Below are 19,388 nucleotides of genomic sequence, written 5' to 3'. Positions count from 1 at the left end.
AATTCCTAAATTGACAAAGCGTTTGACTGAAAAGACTATTCTGGTGAAAATATAGACTATTTCACAAGCTTGCAGGGACACGTTGTGGGAAAGTATAGATTATGAGCACCCAACCCATTTCTGTTAACTCAAGTCAATGCCCCTGACATAGACATAAGAGCAAATGGCATCATGGTTACAAAAGCTGATGTAAGTTGTAGACATTTTAATAGCCCTGGAGCAGGACATTTCCAATATTATTTTCTAAAGGTTAACTGTCTAAGTTTGGGTCCTATGAAGAAAAAGTTCTCAAATGGCTTAGGGTACAGTCTTTATTTTGTACTCAATGTTGTTAGACCAATCGGTCCTCTTCTACTTTCTTTCTAGAAACCTAAAGCTTGTTAGAACCAGAAAGGATTTCGAAGTTGGATCCCAAGCCCTTCAGCTTAGAAAGGAGGAAACAGAAGCCAGGCGAGAACATGGACCGCCCTGGGGGCTGTTCTAATCTGTGGGCTGAAGCATTTGGTTTTATGTGTGAATTCAGGCCTGGGCATGTGTGAGCATGCCCTTGTGCCAGGGTTGCCCAGACGCACACGGTTATCCTGTGTCTCCCCCGCCCCACCCTGCCCAAAAAAAAAAAAACCCCTGGGGAAACCTCTTCTTTTGTAGGTGGAATCAATGTACGGTCACATTTGTGGAGAAAACTAAGGAGGCATATTAGAAATCTGCTCTAATGTAGATAAATTTTGTAAAATCAAACAAGATTGATTACCATCCCTACTTAATTCAGAGCAAAGGAAGGGAACCTAATTTTTCTATTTTTCCACACCTCGTTTGCCGTAATGAAAATGGCATTCTGCTCTGAATCATTTTCAGGGAAATGATTTTCAATATTGTTGTCTTTATGGCATCTTGACAATTAAAATGTATTTCTCAAGCCCAGTGGAAATGCTGCAGTGCTCTCTGCTTTTCATTTTTTCCACTGGTCCTATTGGTGCTTGTTGCCTAGGAAACTGCTATTGGGTTGAATTCTGTTTGCTTGCTTGTCAGGCTGTCAGAGTTATGGGTAAAGTTCGTGGCTTTAGAGTGGTAAAAGTGCTTCTTAAATATTGGAAATATTTTATCTATATTAAAGTGCTTTATCTCCTCTATTAAAAAGCAGCCAAACCATTGTTGGGTTTTCTTAAAATAATAAATAGAAGATTTCTCCTCCCTTGATTATTATTGGGATTTTCTATGCTGAATACAAATTTGCAGTAGGATTTGAATTGTCACACTGGGTTCCTTCCAAATATAGTACTTTAATAAAAAATTCTTATGTAAATATTTATTTCTTTGGGGAGTCATGGTCATGTATTATGAGTCCCGAAATGTGCAAGTATAAACATTAAAATGTGACATAAAAAAGTCCAATGAGATGTTAGAACCTGTAGGTTCTTTGCTCTATATCTAATAAGTTGAAAAATTATTCTCTCCATAACATTTTAAAATTAATATTAAGAAGAAGCAGGAGGCCTGCCTCAAATCTCATCCTTTCTTAGTGATTAAAAGTTAATAATAGAACCGACAGTGGCAAAATATTTAATTATATTTTTGTGTAGCTCAATTCACTATCTGACAGAATTGTTTAATATATAAGTGAGTTGGGCGATGTGTTTTGTACACCGTGGCAGCCACTAACTCCATGTAGCTGCTGAGTCCTTGACATGAGGCGGGGGTGACGGAGCAACTGAATTTAAGTAGCAGGTGTGGGGAGTGGCTGCTACACCGGGCCACCCAGAGGGGGGTCTTGCTTCTCTAAGGCACCACCTGGGGACTTGTTAGACATGTCGATTCCCAGGCCCCACGCTGGCCCTACTGAATCAGAATCTGTATTTTATTGATTGATTTATCTATTTTTTTAAATTTATTTGGTCACCCCTGTGGCATGTAGAAGTTCCTGGGCCAGGGATGGACCACATCACATCTGAGCCACAGCAGTGAAGACAAGGAGTCCTTAACCTGCTAGGCCACCAGAGAACGTCAAAATCTGTCTTTTAAACAAGCTCACTTAGGATGGATAGGCCTTGCTCTTCAGTCTAGAGCAAGGATTCCCCATTTCAGCTGCAGCCAGAGTTGCCTGGAGAGCTTGTAAAGATAACATCTGGGCCTTATCCTACACCCACTTTTCAGTAGTTTTGGAAGGGGGTCTAGGAACCGGCATTTTATAGACTAGTGCCAGATCATTTTAATAACTAGTGAGATTTGGAGCCGGGGGTGTAACTCAGAGAATGTAGGAACAGGTGCATTGGGATGGACGGGAGGATCTTAGTACCGACCTGGATTTCCGACCTTGATAAAGGGTCAGATATAGGAAGGCTGCCGGTGAGAGAGAGAGGTAGTCCTTATGAGACGCTTAGTCTCTTCTAGGCGATGTTACCCTAAATTGACTATGTATAAATGGACTACATATAAACGGAAATATATAGAGTATATACATCTTGTATATATAAATTGACTATATTTAAACTAAATTGACTGTATATAAACTGAAAAGACGCCTTTGGTGAAAATATAGCCTATTTCATAGGATTCTAGTGACACATTGTGTGAGCGTGTAGATGGAGCCTATTAATCCAAATAAATGTTCCTGTGTCGATACGAAGGACGAAGCATTTAATTACCCACACACGCCCCTCTCTCTCTCTCTCTCTCTCTCTCTCTAAATGAGGCCCCCCTGCCCCAGCATGTCCCTTGCTCTTCCTTCCCACAAACCCCCTAATAAGAAAGTAAATTATGATGAAGTTAAAAGCCTCATTGGTTTGCCAGTCTTAGCTGAAGGGAACTTGTCTCGTTCTTTTTTGCCCTTGCTTTTTGCCCGTGGAGAGGACTGCAAAGATCCAGGCATCAAGTGAGCCATTGGCTCAGGGGCCATGACTTGCCTGCAGGTCTAAGGTTCGGTGTGAGTGGGGACAGCTCCCCTCACACACCACGTTTACTGTTCTCCTGCCTCCACTGAGATGACCAGGGGTGGGCGGGGTTGGTGAGGTCGGAGTCCTGATCGTTCTGTCCTTCCGTCCTGGTCGTTCCCACACTTCCTGGAGGTGAGCATGCTGTCTGTGGCCTGACTGTCAAGCCTGTGATTTGTCCCCCCCACTTGCTGATGGGTTAACTTCAGCCAGGCTCTCTTACCCCTGCACCGCCAGTCCCCTACCCATAGAATGGGAGTAATCATATAACCTGTTGTGTAGCCTTGTTCTGGGGAGATGATCAATTGAGGCAATAAGCTTCTGAGCACACGCATGACCCATAGTAAATGCTCAACGAATGTTCGTGATTACGGGCTTAATTGGCTTGTTATAAATGATCAGGACGAATTTACTTCTACATTACTCTTTCCTTAAGGAGGAGGAGGAATGGATTAGATTAGCAATGAGCCATCTCTGCACTCCGAAGGTAACGCAGACAGACGTGTGGCCATATGTTTCCGAACCATCCAGTCTCATTGCCGCCTTGCAGCAGCCAGGGCCAAATAGCTTTATGAATAGCCAGGATGTACAAGGCTCTGTGGCAAGGGATTAATTCGAAATGGGAACACTCAAGACAGGAAAGTGGATAATGAGCTCTTTGCTTGTGCGGTGCTGCTGTCGGACTCCCCCGGTATAAACTAGCATTTCTCCACTTTGGGCAGCCTCTGGACCCATCCTCTGCTTCCTTTTACTTCACAGCACTGATTCCCTCGTGTCCTCGCCTACCCTTGTTGGTCTGTGGTCCTTCTCGTCCCTGGTGAGGGAAAGGTACGTGGGCCCTCTCTGGCGGTCTGTACCTCACCCGATGTAAAGCCATCGAGGGGTGGCTTATGGCAGCAGTGAGAAGATTGCCTGGCCCCACAGTAGGTGCCCGGTGGATATTTGCATGGAATGAATGACTTTTGATGTATTCTTCTATTGCTTTTCATACCATGGTATGATTCAGGTTCTAAAGTCTCTATCTGAGCAAAGTGAACTGTGGAACTGCTGGAGTGTAACACCTGAGAGCTAAGAAGAGCCCGGCCAAGAAGCTAAGAAGAAGGGCCTGAGGATGGTTAGTGGTCTATAAAGTCTAGGAGAGTAGGGGACCTTCAGAGGTATGTCCTTAAATAATAGAAAATTGGCTCCTGACATTAGTGAGTAGCTGGTCCCCAGTTAGGAGAAAACTATTATGCTTTCGTATAGTATTTTGGAAATACTATATGGAAAAGGTTAAAAGAATAAAGGAATGGGAGAGTAATGCTGATCCAAAGTCCACTTGACAGTTACTGAAGTACTTGAATCCTTAATAAAATCATAGAAGACAAATGTCAAAGGAGAAAGGGCACCGAGCATTCGGGGACTGTCTCCAATGCCATCGATAGTCCACATCCATTTGGAAAGACAAAAGATGTGTCACATGAAGCTGATAATTTCAGAGTTTAATTATATGATTGTCGAACCAAACGGGTACAGTGAAAGTGATAAAAGGGATTTGATACAGACGTACATATAAATCATAGGTGAAGAATTCCTTTGGGTTTACTCACACTCAATATTCTCATAGGAGAACAAACACTGCCTGAGGAACAATAGCGCGAAGTTAATAAAAACTAAGTAAATCCTCGTTGGGATCCCCGGCCAGAGAGTTTATCCCCAGTATGTCCGTTAGCCATTCTTTGTGCTTCTCCCAGCAGCAAAACCTTTTTTGTCTCCTCTGGCCACCCAACATCTGTAACTGTTTCTTCTTTGCTAAAAAGATTGCCCTGGTGATACTCGAGACAATCACTGTGAAAAGGATGCAGATAAATGGAGAGTCATATTCTTTCATCTCTTTGTTACAATAACATTTTAACAGACATTTGCTGGGCTGGGATCTGGGGGGTGGGGTCTCCAAGGTTAATGAGGGAGATGGACAAGAAAGCTCTGGTTCTGATCCGTGAAATTAACATGAGGTGTGACGTCACTCATGCTTTTGGAGCCCCGGCGGCTCCTTAGAGAAGGCGGTACCCTCCAGGCTGACCTCCGAGTGCTCAAGAGAGGGGGGGAATGGTGAGGAGAGGATGAGACCTGGAAGAGTCTGTGGCCTTGTGGTCCCTGCAGAGTGTTCTGAGAGTAGGATGGAGAGGTGCTGCTCGCAGAGCCAGGGTTTCATCTGAGGTCCTGTGACCCCCACTGAAGCCACCATTCTGAGTGATGACCCCTGACATGTGGTTCAGTGAAGGGGCTGCAGCGTTAACAGAGGACATCTCAAGAGGGCCAGGCTGGGGGGAAGGAAGACATCGAGCTGACGGGGGCCCATCAGGGTTTTTTTAGCATGGCTAGGGGAAGTTTTCCTGCAGCATAGCCTGCGATGGGGAGTCTGAACGTGTGGAGGTGGGGGCAGCGGTGAGCGTGTCATGGAAACGAGAAATGCAGAATTTCAAGTCCTCTGCGACCCGAGACCTATAGAATCATCTTAACAAGATCCCCTGGCCTGTGCGAACGCATTAAAAGTCTGAGCATCTCTGACTTATAAGACCCCATGTTGGCTCAGCCAGGGCCCCTCCCTGGCATTAGCTTTCCCCAGGCCCGTCTTTAACCCTCTGCTTTAGCCACACCGGATACCTTGCAGTCCCTTTGATTCTGTACAACTTGACTGTCTGGTTTCTGCCCCTCAGTGTTCTCAGGGTTTGTGTTTTCTTCCTTTCTCTGTGTCCCGCTGGCCAGACACCACCATCGCCACGGCAGAGCGGAGCCCAGGACAGACCAACCCCCATCTTTTGAGCTTTGATGTCTCCTCCTCTCACTTCTTCGCTGGTTCAGCCAGTGTGGTTCAGGGCCACCCTCTGGGGGTGTGACAATGACAGGTGCAGTGTTACTCTCCCCTGTGCGCTCAGGGAAGGTGGATGTTAAAGCTCGGGGTGACAGTGTGGCAAACATACTGGGGGGATCAGGCCATGAAAGGAGCTCCTGCCCCTGCAGAAGCGGTCAGTGGCTTCCTATGAAAGGAGACACCAAGAGTGTGAAGGACCCTGGGGGACATTGAGCTGTCCCTTCCGTCGTGATGTCTTTGAGGATGCTCTTAGCAAGGACCCCCTTCGGTGTTCTGGTGGCCCTTGGTTTTTCTCCTGAAGCACCGTGATCACGCTGCCCCTGGCTGGGTAATTCCCCTGCCTTCTCCCCAGCACTGTGGCCTCGGTGAAGGCAGAGGCCACGTCCATGCCACGCCTGGAGCTCACCAGGGACTGTGCTCAAAAGGGTACATCTCTTTATGATGGAGCTTATGGCTCTGCATTGGTGGCCGAGTGGGCAGGAAGCTGCGTAATAGTGGGTAAAAGGAGAAGCATGGGGTGAAGCAGATTGCTCATCAAGGAAAGAAAATAGCACGAGAGCAGTACCTGGACAGCAACCTGGAGGCACAGGTGGTGCGTCTCTTTGAAAGAGGTATGAGCGATTATTCCTTCAACAGCTGTTTGTGGAAGATGGCACAGTTGGATGTCATTCTTCGTGGAGGTTCCCACAAGTGTCACCGAAGCCCAGTGCACACGTCCCCATCTGATGGTGAGCGAGGGCACCCCCTTGGGTGCTCACACTGTCCACAAGGTCCTGTCTCTGGTCTGTTTGGTCCTGAGCCATCGCTGGGCAGGTGGAGCTCCTGAGAGTATTTTTCCCCCTTTGAGGGATCGGAGCGGGATGCCTGTGGAGTGATTTTTCCACAGTCTGTGACTCTCAAAGGACTCCTGGCCTTATATTCATTGTTCTGTGGAATCTCTAGAAGAGATGTAGGTGCTGAGCAAGTGTTTGGTGACTTCACGCCTGCCACCGTGGAACAGAAGGGGCCACCAAATCAGTAAAGGGCGAAGGTTCCCCTTGGAATCACTGCTTTCTTTGCTCTTGGAGCCACCCGGGAACTCCCCATGGGCCCTGGCGGGAGCTCGGGACTCGGACCTCACCGCCCCATCCTTGAGCTCTGTCTTAGCGAAGGATTTGGGGACGAGTTTTCATGTCAGGATTCAGTAGCCAGTCACCGGTCCTTCCCCTAAGAGCCCAGGCCCGCCCTCTGGGAGGCAAACGTGAAAGCCTTTCCACCTCTCAGCCCAAATCCCGTGGACCGGAACCACTCTTTCCTACCCTCTGGGATGATGAATGAAATCTTTAACAGGCGGGCAGTTTATTGTTCCTGGCGGGGGTATTTTAGCCAGCCTAAAGAAGTTTAGTTCCCACTCTGGGGGCCTGTGTGCGCGTGCGTGCAGGGAGGGAACTGGGCAGTTACAGTGATGGAGCGAAGGCTTACGCAGGATCGGTGGAGGCTGCTGGGGGAGGTGCCGACCCGTCATACATGCCGGCCCAGGGTAAGGGTGTCAGCAGAGGTCCGGGTGTCCCCGGCTAGGCAGGGAGGTGCTGCTGGCAGGTGTATATGGAGAGGAAAGAGAAGCCTCGGGCCTCCCGCTGGGCTCCTGCCCTGTCCAGCTTCAGGTGCACCAGAGGCTGTGTCCCTTCAGTGAGACCCCTGGGTACTGCACCCTGGCTGCTTTTCCTGAATCCCGTTGTGTATTTGTAGACAGATTCTTCCTCAGCTTTCCTCGTGTGCTGCTTTCTGCGTCGGCCATCTGCTGCTGGGGCCCTAAGGCTGGACCTGACGGATTTGAGGAGTTGGTGCCCTTTGAGGAGCAGCCGAGGGGCACAGGATCCTGTGCAGTGAGGACGGGGTGGGGAGGCTCGGAGGTGCCCCCCCGCTGGAGCCCGGTGGGTAGGGAGCCCGGGGGAGGATGGTCAGAAGGCGCCCGGCCCATGCGCATCGGTGAGGAGCCTCTTCTGGGGCGGGTGGTAGACAGGGTGCTTCAGCCCGGCCGGCTTCAGACGTCTTGCCTGGGGTTTTCCGTTTCATTCTTTGGAGGTCTTTCATTCGACTTTGAAAGCTGAGGTTACTGTAGAATCACGTGCAGCTGTAAGAAGTAGCACAGAGCGATCCCTTGTATATTTTCCTCACTGGGAAGATTTTGAAAAATGAGTATTCTATCCCAATAACACTGAAACAACCCATGATCTTATTTAATTTCCCCACTTGACTCGTACTCTTGTGAGTATTTGGAGGGTTTCTGATCAGGGTTTCCCAATGAGAATTCTCATGCTGCAAATGTCATAAGCTTCAGAAAAATGCTTGGTTTTTCTTTGTGAACATTCATAGGACTTTAGGACGCTGCAGCTATTTTTTTCCCCTTGACTTTCTTTTCCCTGTGTGTCTTACATTCAATGGGACCCCTGAACACATCCTGTTATCTATAGAAATACATTTTAAACTCAACCTTCCCAAGAAATCACTTGTTATCTCTAAGGATATATAAGCTTATTGTGGATTTGACACATCTTACTCCTTCCCAGACAGCAGCGTAGTTAGATCCAAATTGCCCCGATGGGGGGTCCATTCACAAGCACTCCAGGCACAGCTGGGTCGCAGAGGAGCCCTGTGACCTTTGACCCTCTCCTTATACCCTCTGTCCTGGTCTCAGTGCTTTCATCTGTAAACGTGCTATTTCAGTTTCTCTCTAAGGCACCTTCCAACTATAGTATTCTTTATTTTTAAAAGAATTTTTTTCAATTCAATTTTTTTTTTTTTTTTTAATGGCCACACTTGCTGCATATGGAAGTTCTCAGGCCAGGGATTGAATCTGAGCCACAGTTGCCTATATATTGCCTATATATATGTATATAAAATATATATGGTTAATGACGGGGTGATAAAACTCATTTTATATCCTTCTCTCCTAGTCATTTGCTGTTTTTGTTTTTTGGCTTTTTTTTTTTAAGGGCTGCGCTCATGGCATATGGAAGTTTCCAGGCTAGGGGTACAATCAGAGCTACAGCTGCTGTCCTACGCCACAGCCACAGCCACAGCAACTCGGGATCTGAGCCACGTCTCCAACCTACACCACGGCTCATGGCAATGCCAAATCCCTTAACCCACTGAGCAAGGCCAGGGATCGAACCCACATCCTCATGGATGCTAGTTGATTTGTTTCCACTGTGCCATGATGGGAACTCCTATTCACTGTTTTTTAAAAGCTGATTTCCTGTTTTGCCTTCCCCAGATTTCTTCCAAGAATTTTAGCTCACTAAGTGAAATACTGATACATGCCTTTATAAAAAGGGGCAGCTGATATTGGAAGGTAGACTTTGCAACCCTGATGCCAGGTTTTTCTCCCCGTGGCCTGTGTTTATAGCGTGGTACTTTCTCACCATGAGATGTGTCTTCAGGAAATGTACAATCGCCCCGAAGGCCGAGGAGACAGTCTTCATTTTGAATGAAGAGTAATTATGCTGTTTGCATCCTCAGTTCTAATAGGACATGTGTCACTGTGTATTATGTTTAGGTTTGATTAAATACCTTGACGGCTTGTGCCTGTCTTCCCGGGAAGGGTTTATTCATTGCCTTGAGTGGTTAAATAACTTAGAAATCACTAGAAGAATAAAAGAAGAAAAACCCTGGGAAAGCTGATTAGGATGTGATGTGTAACTGTTGAAAATGTATGTATCTGCTCTTTTAGTATTTGCTCGAATTCATTACTAGTGTTCCATTTTCCACTTATTTAAAAGGCACCTTACCTAGAGAAGCAAATCAATATTTACAGTGCATTAGGGCCACAGAGAATTTGAAATCTTGTGATGAGGGTTTATTGCTGTTTTATCCACTCTTCAAAGGAAGCACACATCAAACAGACTCCGCCACCGTCTGGGACCCAGCGACATCACCCGGGTCCCCGTCTGCTTCATCCAGTCGCTTAATTATTGAAGATCCTCATCTTTGAATTTTCTTGTTAATATTCCAGAGGTTATACTTCGAAAATCTATATATTAAATAAATGAGATGATGAGGAGAGAAAGTTTTATTATCGTGTTTCTAAATGCATTGGTTTTCCTAAAATGGAGTGTGAGGAATCGTAGTAATAATGACCACATTACCTTAAGTGAGAAACTCCTATTATTTCTAATTGCTCTGGAGCACACAAATTACATCGGATGACTAGGCTGTGAGCCCCAGAAATGGAGCATACGATAGGCAAGAAGGCTGTATTTGTCTTTCATTTCTCTTAGGCGAGATTGTATTCTCTGCATAGTGTCAGGCTTTATCAGGACTCTGAGAGGTGGCTGTTGTGTTTCACGACTCATTTTTTTTTGTGGATGTGGCCAGGTTTGTAGTAGCAATCTCGTTCCTTAAAATCTTGGTCATTTTGTCCAAAGACTTCTTGCCAGTTGTGGCTACTTGTGCACTGTTACCCACAACCCTTGTGTGTTTTCATTCATGTCATACTTTTTTTTTTTTTTTTTTTTTTGCCACCCAGCAGCATATGGAGTTCCCAGGTCAGGGATCAGATCCGAGCTACAGTTGCAGCCTGTGCCGCAGGTGTAGCAATGCCGGATTCTTAACCCACTGTACCGGACCGGGGGTCGAACCTGTGTCCTGGCGCTGCAGGAATGCTGCGGATCTCATTGCGCCACAGGCAGCAGGAACTCCTGTTACTTGTAATACTTTAACCTATTGTTACACTGTTACCTGTAACACTTCAACCTATTTAGAGGCAGTGGCTGCCCATACTACTTTGAAATGCTTTTGTAATTTTTCTAATACATCTTCTGAAACTGTTTTAATTGTTAGGGTGAGATTTGGGGAATGACGACCGGTGTAGGGGTGTGTGATCCTATGCGGAATCACAGGTCTTTTGGCATTAAAAAGATCTTCAGACCCCCGTTCGTACAGCCCCTGGTTTTATGGATGAGAAAACCGAGGTCTGGTTAGGTGAACCACAAGCCAGCTTTATACCTCCAAGCCAGTGGTTCTTAATGTGTGGTCGTTGGCATCACTAAGGCCATTTCAGGAAGGCTGGTGGGCAAACTCTTCATGGTGTTACAGAAACATACTTGTGTTGTTCATCTGCACCAGTGGTGCCCAGGCTCTGATGGGTAAGATGTGTGCCCCTTGGCACAAAGTAAGTGGGTGGTACCAAATGTATTCAGGGTTTTGGTTTTTGTGTGTGTGTGTGTGTTTCTCATTTTTAAGCATTTGTGAAACTGGGACTTCTGTTGTTTGAGTCTATGTGTGTAACTCATGTAATAGTTCCTTCACTCCCCCAAACCTAATGATGCTATTAGCTAAAACCGGTGTATGATTTCTCAGTGGATGTAACTGTACTTTGTGGAAAACAACACAAGTCTTCCCTTTCACAAAATCGGGACTCACATTTATATCTGCAAGTAGCTGGAAGTGGAATTTATTTTCCAGAGAATGTTTGAATGATAGAATGCATTTCATGATTTGGGTGGTGGTTGAGCAGTGACCCCAGAACCTCAATTTGTGGCCAGGGAGTTGTCTCCGTGCTCCTCCCATCATCTCTCTGAGCCTCTGCTTGCTCATCTGGGGAGTGAGTCCCATTTCCCCCCCTGGGACTGACATTGGAAACAGAAAGAAAAAAAAAAAAGAAAAGAAAAGAAATTCCAGTCTCTTCAGGTGAAGTCATGGGTTTCTAAATGTTGTGTGTGTGTGTGTGAGAGAGAGAGAGAGAGAGAGAGAGAGAGAGAGAGTCTAAATCGCAGGCGGCATGAGCATGGACATCTGTGGTGTGTGATGGGGGCTTCGTATCTGGACCCGGTTTTGTGGACTAAGGCCCACTGTGCACTCTAATGGCTCTGTTCTTACAGTTGGTCAGTTACAAGGACACCTTGACTTCACGATCACCGTGACGTCACTTGGCTTCCTTTGCTGAGAACATATTGTTTACTTTTCAAAAACCAAGTTCTGTTCTTTTCTCATTTGCCTGGTACCCCAATCTAGGGCACCTTCCTGAATTTGACCAGGACCACGCCACACCTGTAACCATGAAGCCTGAACCTGCAGGATGGTCCAAAGGAAAGATCCAGACTGTCCTTATTTCAATTTCTCTTATTGCTCTCACTAAAATGAAATGAAGAGAAGTTCCCTTCTGGTGCAGTGGGTTGAGGATCCCGTGTTGTCCCTGCTGTGGATTGGGTGGCTGCTTTGGTGTAGGTTCTGTCCCTGGCCCGGGAACATCCTCGTATCACAGGCATGACTTAAAATAATAATAATAATAAATAAAATGAAAAGAAGACATGGAGTGTGTGAGGAGCCCAGAAGAAGGGCTTCCTGGCTGCATCTCCTGGGGCATCCTTCACAGTGTAGTTTATGCAGGTGCTGCCTGGGGGCTGTGCAGTTCCGCGATTACCAGCCCCCGGTCTCACGCCCTCTTTCTTTCCCTGCATCGGTCCTTCGGAGAGTCACAGACACAGAGAGGTGAACTGCTAATTTTTTGTGTCTGTTTCAGACTAGCAGGTTAACACAGTGATCGCGTCCCATCAGAAGACACGATCCCCGGGATCGATCTAATCTGAAGCCTGGCTGCAGTGTGTTTCTCTTGGGGAAATTTTTGAAAACAAGCTGAGCAAGCTGCTTTATTGTGTCCAAGCGAATCCTCTGAAATGTATGGGCCCTGAATTTATTTGGGGGTTGAAATGTACTTTCATGTGGAAATTTTATTGTCGTGGGGACTGCTTTTAGTCATTACCACTGGACCGTTTTTAAAGGCCCTTTGAACTAATAGTGCTCTTTTTGGACTTACACACACACACACACAGAGAAATTGAGGTTTACAGAATTCCTTAACAACCTAGTAATCAGTGACCCTGTAATTGGAGAGAAACAGAACCCATATCTAAGGAGCAGTACTGAAATTTGCTAGAAGTGTTTTTTCTCCCTCCTCCTCATTTTGTGGCCTTTTTGATTTTTGAACCTGGGACCAATTCTTTTTTTTTTTTTTTTTTTTAATAATAAGAGTCCTGTATTATTAACAAACTAAGATCCTTAGATGACTATTTATGTGAACTTGTATTGCATAAGTCTTTGCTGTGTTTTTATTTTTTGGTGGCTTTTTATAGCTATTAAACTTGCATCCTCGTCTTTGAGAACAGATTACTCTAAGCATAATTTAACCTCAAGTTTTTGTCTTAGGTTTATGATGCTTTCCATTAAGCTGGTGAGTGGGGCTTTTGGTTCTCTCTGTCCATGTTACAGACTCTCTGGTTTTGTAGTTCTGGTTTGTTTCTGCTGTAAGAGCGACTATATCTGTTAGAAAGTTCTCAGGGCTGCTGTACCCAGGTTGGCCTGGGTCTGTTGTTGCTTTTGTGAGGTTAATGGCAGGCAGAGTCGTCTTTGGTGTGAGTACAGCTGCTAAGATGCTGTCTTTTACACGTATGTGTCTCTAACGAGTACATGGCAGAAACCACCTGCGAAGCCGCATGCTGCTTTTGAGACTTCCCTTAACTGAAGAGTAAGACACATGTTCGCGCTCTGTATTTTCTGCGAATGCTTTACTGAACAGAAGAAATATTTTATTCAAGAGATTTATGTAAGAGAGGGGCAAACCAAGATCAGGATGGTAATAGCAGCCGAGGTTATTACCGTCTCTACTGAATGCACACCGTGTGTCAGGCGCTGTTTTAAGCACTTTATCTCACTTCGTCCCTGCAATACTCTTAAGAGAGAAGTCCCGTTTTATTGCTCTTTGTGTAGGAAGGGGCCACAGGCACAGGACAGTGAGGCCACCTGCCCAGAGCCACGCTGGTAACAAGTGTGCAGTGCAGGTAGGGGTCGGGCTGGCTCACTCCAGAGCAGGTCGTCCTGTCGATACTGCTTCTTTTGTTCTTCCAGTAGATTCCGTATTTCTTTCCCAGGGAAGTGTTTTAAAGGAACAAATGGAATTTCTATTTAGTTTGCTGACCACCCCCCGGTCACCTGATTGTGTTTTCTACTCTTTAATCTTTGGGATTTAACTCCCTTTATCCTAACACGTGGTTTTTCAGGTCTTAGGTCATCTTTTAAAAACATAACGCTCTTTCGTGTTACAGATATGCCTCTTCACGTGCGACGAAGCAGTGACCCGGCTTTAATTGGCCTCTCCACTTCTGTCAGCGACAGTAACTTCTCTGAAGAGCCTTCTCGGAAAAACCCCACCCGCTGGTCGACCACCGCCGGCTTCCTCAAGCAAAACACGGCCGGCAACCCCACTGCGTGTGACAGGAAGGTAACCGCTTCTAGTTCACGTCTTCTTGGTGTCGGTGATGGGGGGGTCAGCTGTGGACCAGGCCTTGGCTTCCACAGCATCCCTGCCATGTGCTCTGTGACTGTCACCCCCAAGTTCAGATAACTTCCTGCTTTACATTGCCCTGGAATTTTGTGATAAAATCCATGCTATGTATTGGTACATGCAGTTATATATCCACTTTTTTTTTTTTGTCTTTTTGCTATTTCTTGGGCCGCCCCTGCAGCATATGGAGGTTCCCAGGCTAGGGGTCGAATCGGAGCTGTAGCCACCGGCCTACGCCAGAGCCACAGCAGCGCGGGATCCGAGCCGCATCTGTGACCTACACTGCAGCTCACGGCAACGCCGGATCTTTAACCCACTGAGCAAGGGCAGGGACCGAACCCGCAACCTCATGGTTCCTAGTTGGATTCGTTAACCACTGCGCCACGACGGGAACTGCGTATCCACTTTTTGAATAGATAATATGTGCATTTGATTAAAAATGGAAAATTTCAACATGAAATAGGTATACCTGAAGTCCCTCTCCTACCCTGGCTCCTGATCACCCCATGTTTCTTCCTGGGCAACCCCCCATGAGCTTTTCGTGTGTCCGTGGAGGGATAGTTTACGCATGAGTGAGCAGATGTTCCTGTTGCTTCCGGAGGAGCATTAAAGAAATCCCAGCCTGTGGCCGCTTAGGGATGAAAGTGGGTACCGTGGTCATTTACTCTCTCTACTCTTGGTAATTTTATCTCCCTACCAAATGGACGTGTACTGTTTAGTCTTAATAATATTCTCTCCCTTGACCTAATTTTATTTAGTTCATGACCTAATTTATTTAGTCCAAAGAAGTAAACTTCATTTTAGCCTATTTAGTCGACCTCTTTCCAATTTGTGTTAATGCTCTTTGTCATGTGTACCTGCAGAGCCCTGATCAGCCCTTTCTGTTCTGCCTCGAACCTTTTACCCAATGAGCTTTCAGCTGTGCATGTCATTTCCACTGCTGAATCTCCAAAATAGAGTCTCAGCAAACATCTGTTGAAGAATTAATAAGCGTTTTTCAGTGCACCCACTGAGCACCGTACCCATTGAAAAATGTAGAAATAGATTAATCACAGATAATAGTTAAATAAATGTAGCTTCGTACTTGCTTGATTTTATTCTTTGCCACCATGTAAAAATACCCACCCACCCCTTTTTTTTCCTTTTTGGCTGCCCTGCAGCATATGGAAGTTCCCAGGCCAGGGATCAGATCTGAGCCACCGTTGAGACCCATGCTGTAGCCGTTGGCAACACCGGATCCTTAACCCCCTGTGCTAGGCCGGGGATCGAACCTGTGCCCTGGAGCTGCAGAGATGCCACTGATCTCATTGTGTCACAGTGGGAACTCAAAAAAATACCTGTTTTAAATACTTCTTATTACTTGGTTTTATATTGCAACAAAATCTTTTTTATACTAGTTCAAGTAAAGAGAAAAAAAAAAAGGGAATATATAAGTTTAAACTGAGAAGAATCTACCAGAAAAAACCAGTGTGCTGTAGCCTCTGATTTTTTTGGATTAGGGGTTTAACTGTTAGGCTTACTTTTCTGATATATTTTATTAGACATGTGATGCCTGTCTGCTCAGTGGGATTAGCCTGCATTTTAGACTGCTTTATCAGGCAGTAAACTATTCAAAGAAGCAGAATCTGGTTTCTGAATATGCCTCATGACCTTTAATTTGTGTTCAGAATAGAACTGATTTATACGGATATTTACAAATATATAACAGGTCAAGTTGGGGGTTTAAAATTTGTTTATTACCTTTTAAAAAGGTTTTCACTTAGTTGAAGGATAGTGGGTCAGAAGTCACTGAGGCAATCAAGGCTTTCTTTTTAACTCATTCAACATTTGGGGTGTGAGTTAGCATTAGTTGCAGCAAACAGAACCACAATGGCTATTTTAAAGACTCAATATTAAGAATCTGATTTTTAGAAAATCCTTGGACGGGCTTGGAGGGCAGGTGGTAGGTAGGCTGGGCGCCCAGGCCTTTCTGAACCAGGTAGTACAACACGTCTGGCTGGCCTGGGGAGGGGGCAGCGGTGCAGGACCTGGCATCCTCCCTCCTGCTGTAGCACCTTCTCTGCACGTGCTCACCTTGCCTCCTGTCACCTGTGAAGCTGGGACCTGGACTCAGAAGTGCCCCAGAAAATGTCATCAGCTCCAGGGCATGCCACTAATCACAGCTCAGAAAATCCTCTGTTTCACAGTTATCGTTCAAATCTCAGGCCGTTGAATCCAAATGGGCAGAATGCAGTTTACTGCAGATCCTGATCTTCCAGCCTGGTGGCCCATGGAGGCTGCCTGGAGGGGTCTGATGTGCATACCACTAGGTACCATGTCCACTGCTGTTCAGGCTTTTTTTCTGGTCTTTTTTTAGGGCCACACCCATGGCTTATAGAGGTTCCCAGGCTAGGGGTCCAATGGCAACTGTAGATGCCGGCCTATACCACAGCTACAGCAACGCAGGATCTGAGCCATGTTTGCAACCTATACCACAGGTCTTGGCAATGCCGGATCCTTAACACCCTGAGCAAGGCCAGGGATCGAACCTGTGTCCTCATGGATGCTGGTCAGATTTGTTTCCACTGAGCCACGTCGGGAACTCCTATTGCTGTTCAATCTTAAATAACCATGTATCTATCATTGTAAAAGATGGGCAAACTAATAGAATAGGACAAAATTATATTATCCATAATTCCAAACACAGCAACAACCAATGTTAAGATGTCAGTGAACACACACACACACACGCACACGCACACGCACACACACACACACACAGAGTTGGAGTCGTTCTATGTCTGCATATTTGCATCCTGATTATTTCTACATTTTTTTTTTTTCTCCTCGTAGGGATTTCCCCTGGTGTGAATCTTATTAGAAAATATTTTTAATGAATGCAGAATATTCCTCTGTAGAATATACTTTATCTGTGGACATTTATACTATTATCATTTTTTTTTCACTTTATAAATGATCAGTGCTGTGAGACAAAGTTGAATATAATTTTATTTGTTTTTAAAAATGGCTACTTACCCAACAAGCTTTTTCCCTATTAGGAGTGGTGTTTAATGTAGCCAAATGCCTACACTTTCCCACAGCAAAGCCTTGATTCATACACAGATCTCTAGCTGCAATCGTATTCATGTATGACACACGTGTAAGTAACGTGTGATCAATTTGTCTTCTGAATTATCTTTGGCTTTATGTTCTCAATACCTATTTACTAAATTTACCAGTTTAGATTTTTTAAGCTGTTCCTATTTTAGACTGAGGATTTGTTTTTTTTAAAGCCTGATAAATCTGCCTTATTTTTAGTTATAAAAAATCTTCCTGCAGCTCCCTTCCTGGCTTAGCAGTTAACGAGCCCACCTAGGATCCATGAGGATGAGGTTTTGATCCCTGGCCTCACTCAGTGGGTTAAGGATCTGGCGTTGCCATGAGCTGTGGTGTAGGTTGCAGATGTGGCTCGGATCCCGAGTTGCTGTGGCTGTGGTGTGGGCCAGCAGCGGTTCAAACCCTAGTCTGCGGCCCTCAAAGGCCAAACAAAAAACTTCCCATGTTTTCTGTATTCAGAAAGGATGCCTGGAGGAAAGCATACTTGCTGATCAGTATTGGATTGATTTATTTCTGTAGCGTCCATGAGCACTTACCCTTGCTAGGCAGTTACAAGATGTTATAAATTTTATCATTGTGTAGAGGTTTAGGTTTTCGCTATAAAACCTTGGAAATTAATTACGTACAGGTTCTCAGTCCTGTGATTCATTGATCTGTCATGGTTAAAATAAGTTAATGTTTGAGTTCCCTGGTGACACAGTGGGTTAAGGATCCAGTGTTGTCACTGCTGTGGCTCAGGTTGCTGCTGTAGGGCAAGTGGGTTCAGTTCCTAGCCAGGGAACGTCTGCATGCTGTGGGCATGGCCAAAACAAAGAAAGAAAGAAAAGGAAAAACTTGACTCCTAGCTCCAGTTTCATAAGCAGCTTAATAGCTCAGGAAGCTTTCCCCAAAAGAACCTGTCTTTAAAAGAAAAAGATTAAAAAATAGTAATAATTTGATGTTCTTGAGTAGCTCATCTGCATACTTAGGTGGCTTCTCTTCTTTCAAGTTAAATAAGCAAAACAATTTCAGAGTGATGCTACCAATCAATTAAATGCCTTTATTTAGACTGGGTCTTTCTCTTCTGGTGCGTGAGAACTCGGCCATGCTGAGCTTGCCCTTGTAGTTCAAAACCACAGATGCGAGGTAGAGCCTTCCCAGTTAAAATAGTGGTAATCTCTCATCCCACTGTCAAGTTTAGAGGGAAAAGTGCACAGATTTTTTTGCGTGTGCGTGTCTTTTTAAGGTCTCACTCATGGCATATGGAAGTTCCCAGGCTAGGGGTTGAATCCGAGCTACAGCTGCCGGCCTACACTGCAGCCTCAGCAACTCGAGTTCCAAGCCATGTCAGCTCACGGCAATGCTGGATCCTTAAGCCACTGAATGTGGCCAGGGATCGAACCCACGTCCTCATGGATACTAGTTGGGTTCTTAACTTTCTGAGCCACAATGGAATCTTTTTTCTTTTTTCTTTTTTTTTTTTTTTTGCACAGTGCACAGATTTTGATGCCATTAATCCAGGAGAAGGGTGCTCTGGGCTTCTGGGATGCTTAAGTTTTGCCATAGTTTTGTCTGGCAGTGAGGCGGAGAGTGGAGGAGAGTCTCGGCTTTCTTCAGAGCGCTTTGGAACGCGGGCTCCTTCCTCTTAGCGTTTTGTGGCTGACTGGCCTTTTCGACAGTTAGAGACCATTTTGGTCCCACTTTGGAAAGTATCTTGCTAGAAGATACATTTCCATTTGAGATTTTATGTGTGCGTATTAACATTTCATCTTGGCAAAGAGTATTTCAATGTATGTCAGTACTTCAAGCCATTTTGCCACCTGTCGAGCCGTCCTTGTTAGGTCAGGGTCCCAGGGAATGAAGAGACCGCCTAGGACCCGGAGAGCATCTGCTTCATTCCGGTGCAGTGAGGGGCTTATCAGGATCAGCTGCCATGAGGTCTCCGTACTGTTCTTTGTGCAGTGGTTATAAGTTGTTGTTCCTTTCCCTTAAATAAAGAAGTGTTGCTTTTCTAAGTTATAGTGCCCTCCAATTAACGTAGGTAGATTTAACATAAAAGCCACATTTTGGCCAGTTTCCAAGAGAGATTCTTACCCTGTTCAGGGAAGGGGAGGAAAGTGGCAAGAGAATGCACGGCCTCGGCATCTTTAGGTTTAAAAAAAAATTCTTTTGCATTTTTTAAAGAGAACTCTTGGGATGTTTCTGAGCCCCG

The 19,388-nt window shown here is 45.4% G+C and overlaps 1 protein-coding gene across 50 annotated transcripts in view; it reads left to right on the top strand.

Moving 5' to 3' along the window:
- The window catches only part of PARD3 (par-3 family cell polarity regulator), a 634,673-nt gene that overhangs the window by 269,834 nt on the left and 345,451 nt on the right, over window positions 1-19,388 (top strand). For all 50 annotated transcript variants that reach the window (XM_084980471.1, XM_084980461.1, XM_084980477.1 and 47 more), the window contains one exon: window positions 13,863-14,038. In XM_084980471.1, coding sequence (XP_084836597.1) covers window positions 13,863-14,038 — 176 coding nt within the window. The remainder of the gene's footprint in view (window positions 1-13,862; window positions 14,039-19,388) is intronic.

This window comes from Sus scrofa, chromosome 10 (assembly GCF_054392235.1).
Source record: "Sus scrofa isolate SSC_HxYL_T2T_F1_AM1 chromosome 10, Sscrofa_HxYL_maternal_Yorkshire_Landrace_v2.0, whole genome shotgun sequence".
Classification (NCBI taxonomy): Eukaryota; Metazoa; Chordata; class Mammalia; order Artiodactyla; family Suidae; genus Sus; species Sus scrofa.
This window is presented reverse-complemented; position numbering and strand designations above follow the sequence as displayed.